At 37.9% G+C, this 19,883-nt stretch overlaps 1 protein-coding gene across 4 annotated transcripts in view; it reads left to right on the top strand.

Annotated features, from left to right (window-relative positions):
* Positions 1 to 403: 403 nt before the first annotated feature.
* The window catches only part of slc26a4 (solute carrier family 26 member 4), a 64,401-nt gene continuing 44,921 nt past the window's right edge, over positions 404 to 19,883 (top strand). The window contains exons 1-7 of one of the 4 annotated variants that reach the window (XM_060842889.1): positions 404 to 488; positions 794 to 873; positions 7,706 to 7,889; positions 13,411 to 13,550; positions 17,038 to 17,148; positions 18,281 to 18,462; positions 18,858 to 19,022. In XM_060842889.1, coding sequence (XP_060698872.1) covers positions 822 to 873; positions 7,706 to 7,889; positions 13,411 to 13,550; positions 17,038 to 17,148; positions 18,281 to 18,462; positions 18,858 to 19,022 — 834 coding nt within the window. In that variant the 5' untranslated portion in view covers positions 404 to 488; positions 794 to 821. Of the gene's footprint in view, positions 489 to 793; positions 874 to 4,840; positions 4,982 to 6,487; positions 6,712 to 7,057; positions 7,113 to 7,705; positions 7,890 to 13,410; positions 13,551 to 17,037; positions 17,149 to 18,280; positions 18,463 to 18,857; positions 19,023 to 19,883 lie in introns of those variants that run through there. The other 3 variants (XM_060842892.1, XM_060842891.1, XM_060842890.1) reach the window with 3 other exon arrangements.

Here is a 19,883-nt window from a genome sequence, read left to right as displayed (position 1 = left end):
AGAACTGCCTTTTGATGAGCTCCATTTATGCCATTCAAATAAAAGAAAAAAGGAATTTCTTGTACTGGAATAAAAGCAAAATACCGTGGATACTGGAAATCTGATACAAAACACAAAATGCTGGAGAAATGCAGCAGGTCTGGCAGCATCTTCTCTCTCCACAGTTGCTGCCAGAACTGCTGAGTTTCTCCAGCATTTTCTGTTTCTCGTACTGGTAGAAAGGTTAATAGCTTAAAAAGGGTCAAGACAAAGAATGTTGCTGAACCAGTTTCGGATATGGCATCTGCACTAGTGGCATTCCTAAAAATAGATCCACCCCCTGCTTGAAAAAGTAAGATGATGTTGTCTTCTTCAAGTTGACAAAGGTATAGAATTACAAGCAACTTATTCTTCTGACTTGGCTGAAGAAAGAGTTGAAGTCAATGAGCAACCCTAAGCATCTTAGCCATTTGATAGACCTGACAGCAACTGAACTCAGCATTTTTCAGGTACAACATTGTGTATTTTTGTGGCTCTATTCCCACACTCTACTTTCATGGTTGACTGAAAAACATCATTAAGCATCAAAACTGAAATTTGAGGACATTGTGTGTGTGTGTGTTTGTGTGTGCGTGTATATATTATATATATATATATGGAGGTCACACAATTATGTGTTACTCTACAGGACTCTGTTGTTTTGCTGATTTGCAGTGATGTAGGATGTACAAAGAGGAAGTAAAGCTGTGTTCCACAAATAAATAAACTGTACTTATTTTAGCTAAATCTTATTCCATCCATCATTTAATTTCAGAGCAAATAAATACTTCGCTGCAATTTATATGGACCAGACAGTCACTGCTTTACGTTACGGTGACTCCACAGACAGTCAAGGTATAGTCCTGATATTTATATGGTTTGTCAAAGGGGATTGTGTTTTTAATGTTACTTTAGCTATTGTTTAAGCAACTAACATAAAACTGTTCACTGTTGTTGTAATATCTATATATTATGCTAAAATCAATATAATGTAAATAATATTTCATGGGTAATTTTGAAACTTCAATATTTATATACGCATTTATGCTTTCTTCAATTATTTTGATACTTAGGGTATCCTTGCACAGATATTTGATACTGTAAATTAAGAATGTTACGTATTAATTATGTTTTGTATTAGGAGGGAAATAAATATGTCGTTAACCTGATATAGCATCTGTAAAATAAAAATCTGATTTTTGTAAGTTTTGAATTTTCAAAACATTTTATTTTCTGAAGGGGTTGATATACTTGCTAGGTTACAAATGTGAATGCATTATTAATTCCCAGTACTTCACCAGAACAAACTGAGTTCAGGCAAATTGACCGTCGAGCTGATCCTATTTTTTGCCTGGTAACCATGCTTATTGGATTACAATCAGGAGTGGGAACTTGCTGATTACCTTTATTCTCTTCCCCAATTTATTTTGAATCACTGCAAATGCTGTTCGTGCTAAGTTACTAAATGGAGAAGATGATAAGGATTCAAGTTTGGAGCATCTCAAATTAATGGTTTAATCCTACATTTGAAAATGCTCATGTGCAGATTAAGTCATTGAATTATGGCCCAATGAATACAGATCCCCAGACAAAAATGTAATCATACTTAATTTCAGCAGAAAATAGTATATTTCGTGTTATTATTAATGCAGTGTATAATTATTCCAACAGCCTACTCATGCATTACTGTATTTTAATGGATTATGGGAGAGCGCTGTACAGGGGCATGTGGAAGGAACCTGAATATTCTTGGTGCACAGGACTCCAAGGATTCTTAATTTGGCTCAAAAAATACTCTTAACAACTGATGAAAGGAGGAGCTTGGTTTATTCTGGCAATTCTTTCACACCCTGCTTAGGTGAAAATAGCCACATTGTTCCTTCAAAATATATAGACACATTATGGTATTGTAAAATTTATGGAATGAAATTTGGCAGAAAACAAAACATTTAACTGTAAATGTACACCACTTATTGTAGCACACCCTGAGAACTCACTGCGTAAAGCTAAACAGAACTGGGGAGAAAAATGGAGAGGCTAGGAATGAGCACAAAATGTATATCAAGCAGAGGGTTTTGCAAAGTTCTAGAAGGAAGTTCAAGAGGTGATAAGACAGATCAGGGCTGGATGTAAAATCGTAAATGGCATCAGCGTAATAGCTGAACAAAATTCAGTCCTGGAATTTTGATGCTTCACTTGTGATAACTTATGATTTAATATGATAAGTTATTAAATTATAAAATGTAGCACTGTAGTTTTGCATTTAAATATTTTAATATGCAGGGATTTTTTTCAAAAAGTATCCAACGGTTGAACATAAATGAGATTACTTCCATACTACATCCTATGATAATAGTTTGCCTTTATGTTTCTTTTCAAACCAACAAATCTTACTTGTGTCCCACCCAGCTCCCCCACTGTCAGTTGCTAAGAGTCAGCCTTTAAATTTCTCCCTTTTTTCTCCTTTCCAGCCAAAATAGCACGGGAAATAATTAGGGGAAGCAATATCTCCATACCTGAGAACTCTGTTAAAGCCATGATTAATATAATTTATACTTAATAAAACCTTTTCCAGTAAAACATCTTGACTGTTGACACTCTGCCAGTTAAGAACACTATTTTGTTTCTCTCACGAAAGAACAAAAGGGAACAGTGTAACACCCATTGGTTCCTTGTAACTGACAATGGCAGCTTTAATCTAGTCATTTATTTCAACTGCCCTAGTCAATTATGTTTGTATCTTTCCACAACAGATAAATCAATCCAGACACCAATACCTATAAGAATCAATGGTACCCCAACATATTAAAGCTTATAATAAGCCCAATGAATGAGCAACTGTGGTTATGTCTATCTCATAAGAGAATGATATTTGTCATTTTAATTTTCAGAGTAAATCATTTAACTTTGACATTTTCAAACTCTGAACTATTTATGATGTAATTCTTTTAATGTTCAGCATGAAATGGATAACAATAACTTGCATTAACATCGCAAATTGAGATAGAAAATTGCTCATCCCCAATCCGTAAAGGAAATACTAAACAGAAAGAACATCCATGATCTTGTACAGTTCCTTTCATATGCCAAAGTGTTTTACAACTAATGAATTGTACCTTAGGTGTAATCATCATAATTTTACAGGGCAACACAGCAACCAATTTGTGCAACGAAGTACCATTAGCAGCAAATAAGGTAAATTATTAGATAATTTGTTTTGGTGATATTGGACATCTCAGAAGAACAATTTCTTCCTCTTCTTTGAATAGTTTTATGAGATCTTTCATGTCCTTCGAAACAGACTGACAAGGATGTCATATAACATCCAAGAGGTGGTACCTTCAAGATCACAATATTTCTAGAATTAAGTTTTAGCCTTTTAGTTATTTGTTCAACATTCTTAAGCATATACTATGATCAAGTTGGTCAGGCAATTACTCAAAATGCTAAGTTGAGAGTGAAAAGATTGACTGCAATTAATGGTCCTTTTCCTCCCTTCAACCTGAGTATTAATATTAACTATGTTACATTGTGTTTTATACTCTACACTCTTTACTTCTTAAAGTTTCAATTTATTTAGCTTTTTTCATTTGTCTTTCCTGTTATCCTTTTCCGCAACAGATGTATCACTCTGTACTATAGGTCTTCACCTCTCAATAAAAGTAAACAAGCACAGTAATATGGATCAAAAAATTATTTTTAGTTGTAACTAATTGGATAGATCAGGTAGGGTTTTTTTAAGAAATAGGTTCAGAAGGGAGACAACTGAGTATCAAAATTGTGTCAAACATGTTTAACATATTTGCAAATTAGCCTTCACAAATGACTATATTAAGTTACCAGATACAGTCATATTTGCTCAAAAATCTGTTACAATTAAACTAATAAAAGATTTAAGAAGAAATTGATACATGAAATGTCCACAAATGACAAATATGTCTATTTCAGTATTCACAAGAAAATAGGGAGGAAACAAAGACTGCTGAAGCACTAAGAACAATAGAGCTGTGCTGAAAGTCTAGAATATAGTGAATGTCACCTTGGTATTCAAGAAGTAAGAAAGTCATAAAACTGCTTGATTTGTGTAGCATAATAATAAGACCATAAAGCAAAGCCTGATTGCATTTAAAAGGATATGTGAAGCCTCACAATATTTAAAAGTTCCTAACACAGAATCAATAGGCTGGATTACCTCCTTCTGTGGTGTAACACTTATGTTTCTATGACAGCTATCCAGGAAATGTAATTTATTTCAGGTTTTCTGAAGGTTTTCATAACAATTCCATAAAGTATTAGAAAGGGCATGATACTAAGATGCAAATTAGCTCATTAAATTGGAAACTCTATTGGTAATAGCAAATGGATAAAACTCAGTCTACTACTGTGTGAACTCAGCTATTTGGTTATGACAACTGCATCAGTGGTTGAAAAGAATACTTACAATAATGTGCCATTTATTAGTAATTCTAAACTATGGAAATAAAGGAAATAAGCAGCAACAAAATTATATTGTCCTTCAGAATTCATTTTCAATATACAAGTCTAATCTTGATTTAAGTATTATCAAAGGTTATTAATAATGGGAAAGTCTTTCAGTATCATGAAATCCTGCAGATTACATATCTAAAGTCTCTTCTCTTTGGAATACACTTGGTTCCTCCCATGAAACACCTAGAAACTATTTTTGTCACTTGAGATCATTCATTATAAAGTGACATGACACAAGCACACAGACAGGATCAGTTCCACATAAGAGCCACCTATGTTACAGTTGCGATGACACGGTTCACAATTGCTTCATGATGCCAAGTTTCTCCACATAGAATATCTCCTTAAAAAGGAGATAAAGGATTTAAGGATCTCCTTAAAAAAACTGCACTGGAAGGAAGTCTGCTCATAATATAAATTGATGTGGTGAAGAAAGGAAAATTGTTTGTCGCTTTTTACAGAACTGATCGACAAGGTAAACAATCTTAAAATAACATATTGTTTGATCACTTACTTTAAGAGCAAGTCCCATGACAAGGCACAGAAATTTTCAATACCTAGTGACATTTGCTGACAAGTCCCCTTTGAGATGTTCCTACTTTGCTTCTGCAGTATACTACCATTGTTCACAGATAATTCATATTTTTCAAAACTATAGTCAATTTTCTAAATTGAAGAAGTAGTAAGTCTGTATTTGTTGCTACAAATGAATTCTAAACAGTTTCCAAGAAATACAAATAGACTCTAAATTAATTTCACTGTCATCTGTTTAAAGAATTTCCTTGTCACCATATTTACATAAGTTTCTCACTTTGTTTCTAAAATAGCTGGTGCAGAAACGTAGCTTTGTGCAAGATGACAGTCAGTACAATCTCATCAAGAATTTAAAATAAGTAAATTTGACTTCTTGTGTTGGGCAACTGCAGGTGCGGCAAATTGCTTTTTGAGCAACTTTTTTGGAGGGAAATAACTTAAGAATAAAATCTTGGCCAGGGTTCATCATGGGAACAGTAATTCTTGAACAGAAGCATGAAAGTTAATTAACCATTGTTGATTGACTAGATGCTCTTGGAATTTAGGTCCACAAGGTTCACAAGCCCTGAGCTTCATATCATCAAGGCTACGCTCTGCATCCAAGGACAATAAATCCTTGTAACCACAAAGATTCACTGAAGATACTTCCTCCAATATCTAAATTAAATTGGGCAAAGACAGTTCCACGAATGAACATATTTAACTTCGACCAGCAATATTTCCAGTGCTAAATTAGAATGACAGTTGACTCAAGATATGGTGAAACAATTCAAGTGCAGATAATTTCACATTTTAGTTTTGAAAAGTATGAATTTTCTGTGAACGAGGGTAGTATATTATTGAAACACTGTAGGAATAGTTCAAAAGGGGCTTTTTCAGCAATTGTCACTAAGGTGTTGAAAATTTATGTGGCTTCTAATAAGAATTTGCTTTTAAGTCTTTGGATTGGATGTTAATGATTTTTTGTCTGTTAAATTGTTGGCTAGTATAAACAGGTAACTGTCTCTTTTGATTATACAACCCAATGCCATATCTAGAAAATTCAGTTGCCCTTTTAACTCTGTTATATCTACAAAATTTAAGAACTTAACTTGTTCCTTTCGAGCATACCTCTATCCATATGAGCATTTGTGATCCTATCAACTTGCGGATTATTAAGGGGAGGGCGGGGTGAGTCAGGGAGACTGCAATTGTTGAAATACTCCGTAAGGAGGCAAGGTAGGCTAAGGTTAATATCGTCAGAACCGACAGAAGGTCATCCACCTGACATATGAACTGTGCTTCTTTCGTCAAAGGCGCTGACTGGCCTGCTGAACATTTCCAGCAGTTTCTGTTTCTGTCTCAGCATTTTGCTTTTGATTTGGGTTAATATTTGGCTGGAAGCTTCAGAATTTTTAACAACGTGATTTCTATCCCTAAATGAATTTCCATTGTTGATATGTTTTACTTCAGTCAGTAGTTTGAGTAAACATCTGTCGATGGTGCGGTTACCCTGCGTATGGTTTGGCAATGAGCGATAGCTACAGACCTGAGACAATCTCCCCTGATCCAGAGCAGGCTGCTCTGTGTTTGCATTACAAATAAAACAGCAACTTATAGTAATTATATAAAAACCCGCAGAAAAGTCTACCCTTTTGATGAAATCGTCCAAGGAGGTTCAAGACCGCAGCGGTAAAGTGTTCGTTTATGTAAATATATCTGTGGCATTTGAACGGGTACTAAAAACACATTCAGACGTTTACCAAATACAGAAAGTTTCTAAGTGTATTAAGTCAAAGAATTAGAAAAAAAAAGTTATTTCCTGTTATGTTTCTGTAACTCAATGTCAGACATTTTTCACAGTTTTGTGCCTTTTTGTTTTAATCAGTAACTACCTTTTAGCTGTCCAGCCTCGGAGTGAATTGGGTCGATAATTTTTTGTCGAAATTGTGCTTGGGGGTTTTATGGGTCGGGGGGGGGGAAAGAAAAGAATTTTCTCCGGAAGAACAGTCCTCCAGAACCGACAAGACAAATTAATTTTAAAGCATTCGTCATGAGGTTGGAGACGTCCACGTGTTCGTTTTGTTTGGAAGGTACAGGGGATTTCCCCCACCCCCCAAACTCAATGTGTGACTTTTGTCAACGGGGATTTTACCCAAAAAAAGACCATGAGTAAAACAGTAAAGTAGAATTTTAAATTAAACTGAAATTGCGGCGTGCTGCACAAGTGTTTAACTGAGGGCACATTAATTCTAGGATTCACCGTGTCTTGGGGACTTCACAAGTATTGGCGGGTTTTGGAATTTTCCTCATATTAGGTGCTCTCTCGGGGATGTGGTAGACATTTCATATTCTTTTCTCTCTGGTGTTCATTGTATTAAAAGCAGTTTATCCGGAAGAGCTGCATTGTCTTTTTTTAAAAAAAACTCCTGGATAGAGGAGATGGCTGTTCAAATGATTCGACGTTTTAAACCAAAAATTACTGCCTGTCAACTGGAGAGGGAGAAGGGGCGATGCAGTTTAGTGAGTCAGCGCTTACTTGAGTAGGTTATGCAGTCCAGCAAAGTCTAAGTAACTTTTTTTAATGCAAGTCTAGACTGGAAGAGTCCGAGCTGCAAATCCTTTTGAGAGTGTGTGCAGTGAAGGGGATGCTCCGCGTTTATAACCAAAGATCATTGTGTTTCAGTGTCCAGTCACCTGTTCGCTGAACAGGAGAGTCTTGAAGCGACCGAAATGCCGACAGCAGAAAATGTCAACCACAACTACTTTGTGGCGCGTTCGGTTTACTCCGAGAATAGTTTCCTGGAGGAGACAGAAAAAAAGGAAAAGGTTCCCAAGACTATACGCGACCGACTGGCCAAGAGGTGCAGGTGAGTGGAGGTTTTCCGCCTCTCCACATGCCCAGCAAGTCATCCTAAAACCTCCATTGAAACCTCTCACGCTATTCTCGAATCTAACGCAACGTCGGTTTCTGTTCCCCTTCAGTTCAGGAGTAGCAGCATTTAGTAAAACGTCATCAACATTTGCCAGCCACTAAATTTAAACCTTTTTTCCCCGAACGGAAGGTATAACAATGTCATTTTTTAAAAAAGATCCGAAGAAATAATTGATTTGGCTGGGCAGTTTTCAAACAACCCAGCAGTGCAAAGTAGTGAATGTAAAGCCATCTAAGAGACAGATTTGAGCACTGGCATTTTATTGTGACATTATGAAGAGGAAAAGCTAATTGGGGTTGGCAGAATTGGGCTGAGTTTTAAGATTTTATTTTGTTTGGCTAAGTGAGATTTGGTTTTGGAGAGATACTTGCTGCAAGGACTAGTGAGATTTTTCATCGTTTCTTACCAAATGTGTGTTGTCAACCACCTATTCCTCCACCTATGGTATCTGAGACATTTGATTCTATTCCCATATTCCAATATACATTTCCAGAACGATTCATCACTCACAGATTGGTCACCAAAAGATTATCTCGCGCCATCTTTAAAAGCCCATTGTGCACCCAAATAAACACTGCCAGTCTGGAGCTGCCCTGCACAGTTCCTAACGTGTCCAGGCATGGCAGACAGGGGGAATTGGCACCTCACTTTGCAGGTAGAGGTGGCCCTGCTGGATGGGACGATGCAGACAGGGGACACCCTCTTCTCTCAGGACCAGCAGTGGAGGCCAGAACACCAAACCATGCCTGCTGTGTCTGAGATTACCACCAGGTCAGTGCAGTCTCAGCCACCTGGAAGAATGGGAAAAGGAAGCTAGTGACTGTCACACACACTCTCTCTGCTACTGCATCTACCTTCTGCCAAGCGTCATGTTCTACCACTCACTGTCCATGCCCTCTACTGCCTGCTCTTTCTCACGCGAGAGATCTCCCCACCTACATGAAAAGTAACAGCAATGCCACCTACTCTCCTCTCCTAAATACCTGCCACATTCCAGGAGGAAAATGCTACAGAATAGGGCAGAAAGACTCTGCGTGAGTGATGTGCTGCCTAATATTCAGCTTCCCACCTCTCTTATGGAGATCATCCTGATTTTGACTAACCTGAGCAACTGACTGGCATGTCCAAGCTTTGGTCTGGAATCAGTGCCTGCCCTTAACTTAGTTGCTGGGACCCCCAGTTGAAGGTTAGGCCATTTGTTTTGACTGGAGACAATAGACAACCATGAAAAGCTTTGTGGCTGAACTTAATGACAAGGCAAAACTGTAGTAATATGAGCTTAGTGTATCTGGCTGAAGGGTAAAAGTGCAAAATGGCAATGCATGACAGGGATGCTGTCAGCATCCAACTAGCGAGTGAGTGAACACTATGAAGCAAATGTAGAGTCTGGACATGCCCTGGCCCAATCCATGAGCTGGATACATGATGCTGAGCAGCAGCATTACAATGTTAGTTGCCAATGCAGCTCAAAGTTTGGAAGCATCCTGTACGTGGATTGGAGATGTGATGAGCATTGCTATGGGCTGGTACATGTTAGATGCCAATGTCCTTGGACATGAAGCACGTGTGGAAGGTATTCATGGAGCATGCTCTGAGATGTTGCCCAGTGTCTAACATTGAGGTCCTTTGGAGCAAGCAATGAGTTGAAGGTGTGTCAGGTACCTGCATTTATGTCCATGTCAAGCTTCATGATGGCTAGTTTGTTTGAGGCATTTGGTAAGATTGGAAGCTGAATAGTAATGAGGCATTTAAAAAGCAGCACTCTCCATTAATTGGCAACTTGTCACTGTCTAGCAAGAACTTTGCCTCATTGTTTGTCAAATGCATATCCAATATGTCGACTCGCCTCCTCTATGGATGTTGCCTGACCTACTGTGCTTTTCCAGTGCCACATTTTTTGACTCTGACTGCCCAGCATCTGCAGTCCTCACTTTCTCCTAAATGCACAAAAGATGCAGTGAGATGCTCTCATGTCAAGATAGGTCTTGATGGACTAATTGTTTGATTCTGCCACAAATTTTGCAGTAGTTTACGTTGCTCAGACCCTAATAAGATTCTATCAAATTGGCATCTCTGCTACTTCCTATCTGGTTAGAATGCAGGATAAGTACTGGAGAAGCAATGAGGAGTGAGAGTTGTTGGGATTGTACAGTAGGCCAGGCCTTGGTGTACATATCCAGAGTAAGGAAATTAATATTTCATTTAGGGTGGTGGTCAAGGTACAGGAGATTGAAAATATCACAGATGGACATGCAGGTTAGTATTCCATGTAAATAATTTCTTGTGATATTAGCAGCATTTCATTTTGTAGTTCAGCCATGTCCTCTGTTTCCACAAGATATCTTCTAGTCCTTCATTTACTTATCCATTGACTACTTTAATTCTATTTATATTGGTAAAGTTAGTACCTTACTAATCTATTTTTGTAATATTTGTGGGGCCTTTTTTGTTGTTTCCTTTTTTCAGTTCTCTCTCCTATGAACCTATCGGTTATAGTAAGCCTCTGATTTTTTGATTCATTTGAATCTAGGATTTCAGTTATCTAGAGAACTCTAGTTTTGCGTACAAGTTGACTCCTATGTGTCACATTGCTGATTTAAAGTTTTAGTAAGCAATCTTTGATTCCAGTTTACTGAACAATATAGCTGTTCTCCCTTTTTAGAGATTACTGACAGTAGTGGTTTAATGAGGGAAGGGATTGAGAAGGAGGGACTTGCATGACAACCCCAGCCAGTTGCGGGAATTAAATCTGAGCTGTTCACCTCGGTCTGCATTGCACATTAGGATGGTTTTGGTTAGCTTTCTTGGCTGGATGGCTGGTTTATGATGCAGAGTGATGCCAACAGTGTGGGTTCAGTTCTCAAACTGACTGAAGTTACTGTGGTCCATGGCAACTTTACCCTTAACTTGGATTTAAACAAATGGCAAATTAGGTTATCAAATGTAGCTTCCACCATACTGAAAATCAAAACCTGTTCAGGTAATGTTAAATTTACATGCCTGATGGTAGCTTATAAACAAGTTCATCCTCTGTGGCAGACTCAATAACTTGGTAGCTCTGGAGTTTAGTTACACCTGACTAGCTATTGTGACTCACTCATCAGAGAATGTGGATGGGTACAGCTGTCACTAACAACAAGAATTCTTCTTATTTAGCTCCAGATAATCCTGCATACCAAAATTTGAAAGGTAAGCAGTCCTAACCAAACAAAGAGCAGAAAATGGCTCTGGTAAATTGTGCAGCTCTATCTGTTAACTCCAGGTGTACTGGAAGGGGTGGGGGTAGTGTGGAGGAAGAGCTATCTTTAATTAATTCCCTTCTAACCTGCATCTGAACTTTCTGGCTTTGTGTAAGTGGGTTCTTACCCCAAGGGGAGAATCTGAGTGACTCATGGGATGTTGAATTTCATAGAGTGAAAAGGGATCTTTTAAATAGGTTGGCTGCTAAACAATCTACTTTTGAATACGGTTAAGAATAAATGGATGTTTTCAAGAAAGTATAAAGGAATAAGACTATAAGAAACATTTTGATATTTCTTTAAAGTTAATGATTGAGCATTGGAAAATAGTTAATCATTTATGCACTGTATGCATTGCAAAACAGAAAATATTGAGTTTTCAGATAAGGTTATTAGAAATAGAAGCAGGAATAGATCATTGAGCCCACTGAACATGTTCCACCAATCAGTAAGGCAATGATGGATTTTCTACCTCAATTCTACTTTCTCACCCAATCCTGATTTTCCTTTGCAGCCACAAATCTATCAGATTTTTAACATTTACTCAACAGTTTGAGCCTCTACAATCTTCTGGGATAGAAAATTTCAAAGATTCGTGGCCTTTTTAGTGATGAAACTTACCCCTGTCTCAGTCCTAAATGTCTGATCCTCCTATCCTGAGACTGTGGGCCACTTTATTCTGGACTCCCTAGCTCGAGAAATCATTACTTTATCTGTTGCCATGTGTTTTCCAATCTATTTTAACTGAATTGCCCTTCATACCTACATAATTTGTTGTGTTTGCATTTAAGACCCTAGTTTTGGACTAAATCACTCCAGTTGAATATAACATGTTTATATTAAACTAGGTGCGAAAACAGTACGAACAAAACACTAATGTAGGTGTGAGGGCACCTTATCTAATAAGTGACAAACAAAAATATGTTTGTCAAGTATTTTAAATCATTGCATAAGCAAAATACTAACTTACAAACATATAAATTAGAAGGATGCTATTGGCCCTTTCAGGCTTCTCTGCCATTCCTTAAGGTCATGGCAAGTTAGTGTCCTGAATTCCTGTTTATTCCTGATATCCACTGATTCTTCTTAAGCATGAAATCAATCTACCTTCACCAATTAAACATTTTCAACATTCTACCTTCTAAGACAGTGTTCATAAGTTGCACAGCCTCTGAAAGAAAAAAAGCCTCTCGTCTCAGTCTTAAACAGGTGACCCAAATTTTAAGTTGTACCGTTTATTTCTGATCTCACCCACAAGAGGATCGAGAAGCCCACATCTGGAGAAGACATCCAGGATCTCATAAACTTCAAGAAATACACTTCTCACTCTTCTAAGCTCTGGTGAAAACAAGCCGAATCACTCATTTTTCACCTACGACGACCTGTTTATTCCAGGTAGCAATCAAGAAAGCGTCCTCTGAACCACCTCCAATGCATTTATATCCATCCTTAAAGAGACCAAAGCTGCACACGGTATTTAAGGTGGGGTCTTGCCTGTGTAACTGTACTGCAGATGCTTGGAACCTGAGATAAATAAACAAGAAATGCTTTGAATAGAAGATCCACAACCTGAAACAGTATCACTCATCTATAAAGATGCTGCATGTCCTTATGAGTACTCCCAGCATTTTCTGTTTCTCATGTTCAACTATATATTGTTCAACTGAAGGTGCAAATATGGTATATGAACATAAATCTATATAAGAAGAAATTTAGTTTTGTATTGCCATGGAGGGATAAGAATGGATCCTCTGGGTCTCATCATGGTCATTTAACTTTCTGAAGGATATTGTTTATCTGTTAAACAATCCAATTAAAAGGTTAAAATTCTTTTTATTGGATGCAAGGTGATTTTTGAGAGCAAAGAACATCTTGTTTTTAAGTAATAAAGACACAAAGGAACCCATCATGCGGATATGCGAAGTATTTTGCACAAGTGAGGCTCATTAATTAATAACTAAATAATTATAGTTAATAACAAAACCTAAATTTGTGGTGTAGATTGCTTGCTGGTTCACTTGTGCCATTGAAAATTAAGGTTGATCAATTTCTGCTATAACAATGTGTGGAAATAAGTTTTTAAAGAAGGGTATTAAATGGAAAAATATTCATGTTGCACTGAAACTAGATTTTTCCATTACTTTTTAATATCGCTTTCAATTAAAACAAACCCGAGAGGTAAACTTATTACTTACATTGATTTTATTTCTTTGCAGTTGCTCAGCTAAGAGGGTTCTAGGCATAATTAAAGGCTTTCTGCCCATACTGAATTGGTTGCCTAAGTACAGATTGAAGGAATGGTTGCCTGGTGATCTAATTTCTGGAGTGAGCACTGGTTTGGTGGCAACATTACAAGGTAAATGTCTTTCCAGGGTACTACATATATTCATTTAACTTGTAAAAAATATTTATTTTTACCTTGGATTATTATTTCAAAAGATTCTAATCAATCTGCTCTATGCAGTTATAGTTCCAGCAATCATTGGGGTTTACCCTATTTGACTGAAGGAGGTGAAGAATTTTGGTTCTCACTGAATAAGACGCACTAATAATTTTTAAACTAGTGAAGTAAACCACATTTCTGTTGAGTATTTTCTATATTTGAACTTGGATTTTGTTCCATTCTGGACAGGGTTAAATGCACCAAATAGTGTTATTATTCTTGATCTATTATTGAAAATGGAATGAAATTCATTTTTCTCCCCTAATAATGACATTACCGGTCTATAATTTGCAACTAATCAAGAAATCTGACATAAGATGTCTTTAGTTATGATGAATGGAATGCTTGTTTTTGTTTTGGCCAACAGCTTGTCAGGGTACACTGAGCTAATAGAACTAAGATGGCCATCTTACTTTTAAGTTACTGTGGCCCCAAAAAAGTAGCATCAAGTCCATTCTCATCAACCTGCTAGTACATTGTGCTTTTTTTCTTTACTTAATGGCTTGAGGGTAATAGCCAGACCTTGGTTTTCAATTTAAAACTGTCCTGACAGTACATTGATTGTGGTCTCAATGATGGATTTGAATTAATTTATTGTAATCACATGTACCTCAGTACTGAATTGTTTTGCTAGCAATGCAAGCAGATCATAGTAAGCAAGGACAAACAGATCATAGGGTGCTTAAACAGAGTGAGGCATACACATTACACTACACAGGAGGTGAACAAAGCAAGATCAATATTATTTGAAGTTAAACGTACATTCATCCGTCTACTAAAGTCAGGGAAGAACCTGTTCTTGAGCCTGTTGGTGCATGTGTTCAAGCTGCTTTATCTTCTGCCTGATTTGAAGAGGTTGGAGGAGAGCACTACTGTGGTGGGAGAGGTCTTTGATGTTGATGGCCATTCTGTGCAGTGAGAATTGTAAATGGAGTCCGTGGATGGAAGGTCGTATCACACTGTTAAGCACCCAGATAGTATGCTTTCTATGGTGCATCTATAAAAGTTGGTGAGGGTCACATGCATTACATAGAATTATAGAAATCCTGCATGTGGAAACAGACCCTTCAACCCAACTGACCCTCCGAAGAGTATCCCACCCAAACTCATCTCCCATTACAGAGGAACCTCGATTATCCAAATATCAGATTATCCGAAGGAGATCTCGAGGTCCTGATAGAAACATTACACCAGAGGTGTTTCCAATACTGATCATGTCTTTTGTTTACAGTGATTTAAAAATTAACTCTGCTGACTGAAAGTCTACTGAGAACAGTCCTGGACATTGATGGGAGCCAAATGACTGATCGTGCGCTTGTGCGCGCTCGCTCTCACTCTCACTCTCTTTTTCCCCCCACCCCCCCCCCCCCCCCCCCCCCCCCCCAACACTTTCCCTGGAGTTCTACACTGGCATGTGCCATGACCCCCCCCCCCCCCCCCCCCCCCCCCTTCCAGAATTTCCTCATTGAATTCAAGACCAATAAATGACTGAAATGGGTTCACATTCAGGGACGTTATTTTGTGTCAGAATAGGTTATTGTACAATATTATGATTGAAATAGCCTTTACCTATGAAATGTCTGGTCCAATAAAGTTACACAATTTTAATGTAGGTTAGTTTTTACTCCGTAGAGGGTACTCCTGAGCAACCATCTGTTAAGCTAGCTAACTACATTTGCAAAACCTTGATCTGATCTGTTCTGTGAATTCTCTGAAAGTGAATGATATTTGTAGTCCTAAGAGAAGTCCAATGAAACCAGTAACATTTGAGAAATAGCCCAATGGTATCTTTCCCCTTCACTTTTTTTCTGATCCTGTCCTTCCTTTCAATCTCACCTTTTACGTTTCAATATATCTTCGAATGTTCTTTTTTTGACTTCTGACCCTCCCTAACCCCACCCTAATGATGATTCCCAGTAAAGGCCTCAACCTTGACCCCTTACACCCACCTCAGTAAAATTTTGAGCTTGACGCAGTGCAAAACTTCTTCCTTCCTCTAAGATTTAACTTCATTCGCTGGAAGTCTGTTCACCACCATTGCCATTCCTCCTCCCTGCAGAAATTGTGTCCCATTTGGACCCCATTCCCTGCCCTCATGTCTTCTCTCAATCACATCATTTGAAGTTGCTGTACTGGCATACCCACTGTGTCAGCTTGTTCTTGCCCAGGGAACTTGTCTTTCTAATTAAACACTTTTTGTCCCCTCTATCCATATCTCAACATCTGTGAATTGTACAATGCCCTTGTCACTTTTAACCTGTGGCTTTCTGTTTCCTGACCTAACTACCTTTTCAACATGGACATCCAGTACCTGTTCTCAATCTCCAATCAGGAAAATTTGCAGGCCTTCTGTTCTTTAACAGAAGTCTAACCACAATCTATCCACTTTGAACAGCTTCCCCTTTTGACTCTTTATCTCATTTTTTCTGAATAAATGTTGCTATGGAAAATTTTATGGGTCCTCGCTTTACTTTCAATTACATGGAGTATTCTTTATTCCATTTCTAGAATGATCTTTTTTTTGATTACTTTTCCAGTACATCAGTAAAGTTTCCTGCTTTTACCCTGAACTGGCCATTCTTCACAAATTTCTCTCCCACTTTCCAACCCTTCCTTACCTTCATGTTGTTCACTTCTCAATCTTCATCTCTGTTTCAATTCTCCTGTGTCACTTTCCTCATTCCTCCCCTTTCTCTGGTACTGGTTTAAAATCTATTGCATCTCTAACTGTTGCCAGTGTACCAAAGAAGGTCATCAATCTGTAATGTTCACTCTGTTCCTCTTTCCACAGCTGCTACATGACTGAGTCATCCAGCAGTTTTGCTTTCATTAAATAGTGGCAAATGGTAAAACTAGATGTGCATACTATAATATTACTACTTGTGCAGAAGGCTTTTGGTTCCAAGATATATTGGGTAAAGACAAAATACATAGTTTCAGGTGGATTCAGCTGGCATGGTAACTTTGCAAAAACTGGCCTATTAGCATGGGAATCAGATTGGCCATTTCTGTGATCCTTGGTCATAAACAATTCACTTCGGTTTTTTTTGTTGGTTGTACCAGCAACTATAATTTCTTGAGGGAATGAGTTATAAGACCAATGCTGAACCTCTGCTGTGAAATAGCCATAAAAACAAATGAGACATCTGTATTGGCTTAAATTTTGCCTGTTTTACCAATTTTGGGAGTGAGATTTTGTTGTAAGAAATCTTTATCGTTCTCATGACAAACTTGATAACTGATCCAGTCTGAAGTGTGGTGAAATTGGAGTGGACCTCAAATAACATATCAAAGAAATGAATCTTAGATCAAATTATTATGCTTTTTGCAATGAGATTATAATAGCTTTGCATATTTAAGATGATGAAAGCTAGAATTATACCAAGTATTTCTATTTTAGGTCTGGCATTTGCTCTGTTGGCCGAAGTCCCGGTGGGTTATGGTCTCTACTCAGCATTTTTCCCCATTCTGCCATATTTTTTCTTGGGAACTTCAAAACATTTAGCTGTTGGTGAGGACATTTTGTTTGAATCTTTGAATTGTGGTTTTATTTTTGATTGATGGGTTTAGAATTATTAAAGTGTAAATAAAAATGTGTTTCCTACATTTGCTGATTTGATGTTATTAATCAAAGCTCTGTTAATGAGTGTATGTGATGTAAAGCTGGTATTTTATAGGTGTTGTCGATGCCTTCAATTTTAACTGTACTTTGAGATAAAACTTCAACTAAACAACTGCTAAATTAGCAGAGGCTTTTTGATTTTATGGGATCAGATAAAACTCGGGTCAGTTTTAAACTCAAACATGGATAGGTCTACCTCTAGAATAAATCTTGGGGAGACAGTAGCCTATTAGGATTATTGCTAGGCTATTAATCAAGGGACCTGGTCATCTTCTGGGAAATGGGTTCAAATCATGCCATGAATTCAGTAGAAAAATCTGTAATTTAATGGAACGACCATGGTACCATAGCTGATTTTGGTTTGGGGGAGGGGGGTTGGGGAGGGAGTTGGGTGGGTTGGGGTGGGGGGGGGGGGGGGGGGGGGGGGGGTGGGAGGATGGGGAGGGAGGGAATACATCTGGTTCGTTAGTGCCTTTAGGGAAGGAAATTGCCGTCCTCACCTGGTCTGGCCTATAAATAATTCTAAACCACAACAATGTGGTTGACTCTTAACTGCCCTCTGGGCAATTAGATTAGGCAATAAATGTTGGTCTAGCCAGCCACATCACATCCTGTCAATGAATAAACAACACCTATATTTATATTACTTATATCAGTGGTAGTGAAAGCACATATGACAAATATTATTGATTAGATCAACACATTTCCTTTTACAAGGATTCAAAACTGTAATGTTAACATTATGATGGCACTCCATTAAGAAGGCCCAAATACTTAGTCTAGGTTCGTACATGACGAGCAATCATGTGGATATGCTATAAGTTGGGACCAGGCATGCATGAAATCTTGTTCCAAAATTAGTTTGCAGCTTCAGCAGGAAGAAGAGGAGATTTTTTTATATAGGGAAGAGAGTTGTAAATTATAGGTATATTACTGTTTGAAAGTTTCCATTGTATTATAATGTATAATGAATGAGTTCTATTGCTTTCTTAGATATATTTATTTGCTTGACTTTGCATAGGACCTTTTCCAATTACCAGTTTGATGATAGGGTCTTTGATTCTATCAATGACCCCTGATAAAAATTTCCTGATTTCAAGTAACATGACAGATGCCAATGCTACAGTTGTGGACACGGTTGCCAGAGATGACCAGAGAGTTATAATTGCATCTTCAGTCACTGTTCTTGCTGGCATTATTCAGGTAATATATATACATATATTTTAATTGTCCTAATGTTTCTCCTCCAGTCAAAATCCAAAGGGGTCTGGCCAGAGAAGATGGGAAAATTGATTCCTATTGGCAGAAGAATTGAGAACCAGAGAATACTGATTTTGAGGTGATGGACAAAATGTTTTCCACACAGTGTGTAGTTAGGAATGGGAACACCACCTGAGAGTGTAGGAAAGAGTAATTCAATCACCGCTTTCAAAAGGGTATTAGCCGATGAGAGTTTGTGTACCTGTATGTTAGTCTGACTAGCTGAGTTTCTTTTCAGAGAGCTGGCATTGACACCATGGGCTGAATGACCACCAGTTATGCTTTATTCATCTACCATTTTAAATAATGTTGTAACAGCTGTTTCCTTCACGTTTTAGCTTGTGCTTGGAATTCTGCAAGTTGGTTTCATTGTTCGATACCTGTCTGTTCCATTGGTGGGAGGATTTACGACAGCTGCTGCATTTCACGTTTTTGTATCTCAACTGAAAATATGTTTAAGCGTCCCAACAGACAGTTACATTGGCGTTCTTTCTGTCATATATGTAAGTGTTATCTTGTGCTTGTTCAAGAACAAATAATGTTTGAAACAACTTCACTTAAAGTAATTAAGAATAAATAACAATTGAAATTGTGGCTAAATTTAGTTCTAGTATGTAGGAATTGAAAGATAAAAATAGCACTTTTTATTTAAACTGCTCAAATTTAAATCATAATCCTTATCTGTAACAGGTTTTGAATAAAAACAAATCAATGTTAGATTTAGGTAATTGGATATAATTAGCTGTCAAATAATTGTCATTCCATAAAAAGACATACAAAGCTTTAATGAGACATTACTAAATGAGGGTGAAATCACTCCACAGAGGCTGTTATCCCATCGCCAAGTTAACCTTCATCTACACATGCATTGCTCTTGACACTGATCCAGCTCCTTCAAAGCCAGCTCGGAGTGAACAGTACCTCTGACATTCCTGTTTGCCTGTCAGCCAGGGCTCCCTGATTGATTGGACCAGGTTAACAGTCCCAATTAGGGAACCCCTGTTCTGTGTTTTGGTTGTGATGGCCCTATTTGTTTCCCCTATCATCAACATTTGTTTTAGTTTTGCCAGGACCGAATCGTTTTGCACCCACTGTCTGATATTGTCAGTGCTGACCAGAGGGTGTCCAGAAAATTTAAAACTAAAACTGACTCTTCCAGTGGCAGTACCATGGGTGGTGTATCTGCTCGTCGGAGGCAATTCGAGGCATTCACATTTGCTACTTGGCCTTCTGGATGGTGTGAGCTGGATTGGGTGTCCCGCATGGTGTACTGCATGCCTGGTGCCAGGGTGCAGGACCTCTCTGACTGACTTGAAAGGATATTGGACCTGGAGCAAGAGAATCCAGTTGTTGTGGTCCACATT

The sequence above is a fragment of the Hemiscyllium ocellatum genome, chromosome 23, assembly GCF_020745735.1.
Source record: "Hemiscyllium ocellatum isolate sHemOce1 chromosome 23, sHemOce1.pat.X.cur, whole genome shotgun sequence".
NCBI lineage: Eukaryota > Metazoa > Chordata > Chondrichthyes > Orectolobiformes > Hemiscylliidae > Hemiscyllium > Hemiscyllium ocellatum.
The sequence above is the reverse complement of the archived record's forward strand: the minus strand, read 5'-3'. Positions and strand labels throughout refer to the sequence as shown.